General features: G+C 64.8%; 1 protein-coding gene across 2 annotated transcripts; it reads right to left on the bottom strand.

Annotated features, from left to right (window-relative positions):
- Window positions 1-229: 229 nt before the first annotated feature.
- Window positions 230-3221, bottom strand: LOC144284279 (uncharacterized). Of its 2 annotated transcripts, XM_077848635.1 has the most exons (4): window positions 3024-3221; window positions 2372-2431; window positions 1256-1449; window positions 230-1017 (listed from the first exon to the last, which is right to left on the bottom strand). In XM_077848635.1, exons 1-4 carry the CDS (start codon window positions 3173-3175, stop codon window positions 473-475), a joined length of 951 nt encoding a protein of 316 aa, XP_077704761.1. In that variant the 5' UTR covers window positions 3176-3221; the 3' UTR covers window positions 230-472. The 2 variants fall into 2 exon arrangements, with proteins under 2 accessions (XP_077704761.1, XP_077704760.1); XM_077848634.1 differs by lacking the exons at window positions 2372-2431; window positions 3024-3221 and having other exon boundaries at window positions 1256-1697.
- Window positions 3222-3832: the final 611 nt, after the last annotated feature.

Raw genomic sequence — 3832 nt, 5'->3', positions numbered from 1 at the left:
CGAGGTAGGGGCACGATCTGCACAGCTCGGGGCCACCCGGTGGCAGGAGAGACCTGGCTGTCCTGTGTCCTCCCGGCCTCTGCCTGTCCCGGGGGAGCCCCGGATCCTCGGCTCTGTCCTCCGGTGCCCTGGGCTCTGGACCTGCGACACTGTGAATGGACCTAAAGTACCACGATGTGTAATTTAAAAGCATCAGAGTCAATTTTGTGTAAAGTTAACTTATCCTTTATTACAATAAAACTCTATAAGCCATTATACAGGTTAAAGGTTAAAGAAAAACTCAAAATATAGAAACAGTGAAATAACAGGGAAGGGCAAGCCTCCGTTGGGCTGCAGCCATCACGAGCCCCACGGTGAGAGCTGGGGCGGGCTCCCTAGGTGGTCAGGGGGCTGCTAACAGGTGGAAGCTGGTTGTTCTGGAGGCAGATGGCAGGTCTGGCCCTCTGGGGACCCCAATTACAGGCACCTGGGCCTACTCCTCCGGGGTGGCCACGGGTGCAGGGGGCTCCTCCTCATCGGAGCAGGGAACCATAGGTTCGACCAGCACGTGCACCACCTTCACCTCAGGAACCAGCATCTCTGCCTTGACCAAGTCCTCATCTCCAGCAGCCACTATCCCCTCAGACCCTGAATCTTCCCCAGGCTCCACAGTCAGAGGTGGGGTGGGCTTTTCGGGTGGTTCAAGTGGTTTCCTCGGCCCTGAGGCCGGTTGCTCCAACGAGTTAGGAGGTGGCTCGGGCATAGCCACGACCTCGAGAGCAGGGGGTGGCGCCTGCTCCTCCTCCAGGTCGCCCAGGGGTACAGGGGGCTCCTGCAGGGCAGAGCAATGAACTAGAGCAGTGACCACTATCTGCAGGGGCTTCACCTCCCCAGCAGGCGCCTCAGTGCGGGCCGAGCCCTCAGCCCCAGCATCCAGGATGGCCTCGATCCCTTCAGGCCCCGACGGGGCAGCAGGCCCCACGGTCCAAGCTGGGGCGCGCTCCAGAGCAGGTTCACGGTGTTTTCCTCGGGCCGAAGCTGTAGATCCAAGAAGACAAAGTAGCACCACCAGGACGGACTGTCCACGTCCCTCCCAAGTCAAGGCCACTCTTCCCACCACTCCTGGTGTGTGAGGGCAAGAGCCCTGGGAGGTGTCCCCAGGCTGCAGCCCATGGGGTAGGGTGTGAGCCCACCCCCTGCTCCCGGCCCAGCTGCATGGAGGCTGGATCTGGGGGCCCCATCTGTCCCCAGCTCGGCCACTCCCAAGCCTCCTCACCCCCAGCCTCTGGCTTCGCTGCATGGAGGCATCTGAATTGCCTGAGGTAACGCCGGGCCCGGACTTCCACGTCTGAGCCTGGCAGGTGGTGACTTAGGAATTGTAGAAGTTTCCTAAGGGAGGGAAATGCTGGGAGCTGACAAAAGTCGTCCCGATAATAATCCAGCCATATTTCCAGCATGCAGGAGATGGCCCTGGGGAGGGACAGGCAGGCACAGGCGTCAGAAGACAGGGCTCTGTCACATGCAGGTGTCCCGGGGAAGCCCTGCAGGACCCGGGGCCCGGCTTCCCGCGCGGGGTGTCGGAGGCCAGTCCTGCTCCTCGTCCCCCTGCCACCTGGCGGTCCTGCCTGCCACAGGCCTGCTCCCCGAGGAGGGGCTGGGATGCAGCCTCTGTGCGGGGAGCCCAGGCCCAGCGGTGTGACCATCAGCGTCTCTCCTGGGGAAGCGGGCTCCCTCCTCAGCCTGGTCCCTGCCCACCTGCCCCTTGAGTACACTGGCAGGCATCAGGGGGACGAGGGGCGTCTGGCCTGTCATTGCCCTCACTGCACACACTGTCGCTCTGGGAAGCTCCAAGGCAGGAGGGCTCGGGCTCTGTGTTCTGCTAGGCCTTGCCAGGAGCCGCCCGGGACCTCCACCTTCCCTCCTGTGGCTCTGGGCTGCCTCCCTCCCGAGGGGCCCCCGGGGGTGTCCTTCCACTGACTCTAATCTCCCATCTCCCACGGGGCGGGGGCCGCCTGGTCCGGGAGCCCTCACCGGCCCTCCTGAGCACCTGCTGTGCCCCCGGGTCCAGGTGCCACCAGATTGGGGAGTACGATGCTCCCCACCCCCTCTGCTCTGGGCTCCAGGTGTGGGGCAGAGAGAGGGTTGGGGGGGATGGAGAAGGTCTCCCTGAGGGGTCCCAGTGCCTCCCACCAAGCCCACACCCCATCCACTGCTCTCCTTTGCTCTTTTCCAGAAGGGGCCTTAGACCTTTCCCCTGTCACGGGAATTGCAGATGTGTGGGGTGAGGGTGCCAACCGGCGGCAGGAGAGACAAGCAGGTGCGGGCGCCCCACAGCCCCCTCGCTGCCCTCCTGGAGAGGGAAGGCCCTCCTGCAGGAGCCGGAGTCACTCACAGTTTCCAGCGCTGCAGGACGGCGTTGTTATTACCACATGCAGCTACGATGTACCCATACCTAGAGGAGGGCGGGGACATCCCATGAATCGTCCTGTGGACACGACCTCTCATCATGGGGGCTGTCACCTGTGACCCCGACTAGGCCGGAGCCCTGGGGGCCGTCAGCTCTGTTTGTGGGGCCACAGGCAGCTCCCGGATGCGCCTGCACCTGCTGGGGGTTCCTGAAGCCTTGTGCATGAAAGGGCTCCGGCCAGGCCCATGGCCAATATCCTAGTGGGCCTGAGGCACCCCGGGGTGCCCTGGTCTGGCTGCCCCAGGACACAGACCCCCGATGGACTCTCAAACCTCCCTTTCAATGGGGAAACAGGCCGCTCAGGACCCTGGTGACGGGGGGGGGGGGGGGGGGGGTGGGGGCGGGGAGGAGGCACAGGCCTGGTCACGGGGAGGAGGACGGCTGCTGAGCACAGGCACAGCCCCTCTGGCCGACCCGCCACAGGCCGGGCCCCGGGGCTGCCCTCCAGGACCCCGCTAGGCCCTGGGGGACCCTGCTCCAGGCGGGGGAGCAGCCCGAGGCCGGGAAGCTCACACCATCCCCAGCCTCCCCAGCAGCAGGTGGCCCAGCCCTGGGCTGCGGAGGGGCAGGTGCTCACTCGGTGAACAGCAGGTCCAGCACCTCGTCCGTGGTGGCGAATGTACGATAATCCTCTAAAAAGCTGAAGATGTAGATGATGTCCCTGCGCTGCAAGGCGGGCAGTAGTTGTCGGACTTCGAGCTCCAGCAGCTCCGTCCAGCTGGAATTCATCGGGACGATCCGATGCCCCCTCCAGGCCGCGGCCCCAGCACCCTGAGGTGGGACAGAGGGGACCTGCAGCTGCAGGGAGCCGCCGGGAGGCCTGGGATCCCGCCCCGGCAGGCCCTGCGCTGGGGCCCCGTGGGCTTGAGGAGCTGGGGCTCCCTCTCCCGCTCAAGCTCCCTGCCTGTCTCTTACACAAACAGGACCAACTATGCAATAGAGAAACAATCTCAGAGGATAAATGTTCAAAATATTTGGATCAGTACAAGGACCTCAAGAGACACAGAGAGAGAGACCGAGAGAGGCAGCCACACAGACGGAGGGAGAAGCAGCCCGTGCAGGGGGCCCAGGCGGGGCTCGATCCCGGGCCTCGGAGATCAGGCCTGGGGGAAGGCAGGCGCTAACCCCCGGGGGACCAGGCCTCCCCTGAGGGCTCTATTCTGATGTTCCCACACTTCTGTGCGCAGGGACTCTGCATCTGGCCCAGGCAGGGGCAGGGCCATGGGGGCAGGTGTGGGGAGGGGGGGATCCAGACTCATGTGGGAGCAGGAGTGTCGGGGGGCCGAGGGGGTAGCAGGCTGGCTTCTGGGACCCGGGGCCCTTCCTGCCGCATCGGGGCCCGGGTGTCGGGGGGCCCAGCCCCTGCACTCACCCTGAGCCCGCGCT

This window comes from Canis aureus, chromosome 15, assembly GCF_053574225.1.
Source record: "Canis aureus isolate CA01 chromosome 15, VMU_Caureus_v.1.0, whole genome shotgun sequence".
In the NCBI taxonomy this organism is placed as follows: Eukaryota; Metazoa; Chordata; class Mammalia; order Carnivora; family Canidae; genus Canis; species Canis aureus.
This window is presented reverse-complemented; position numbering and strand designations above follow the sequence as displayed.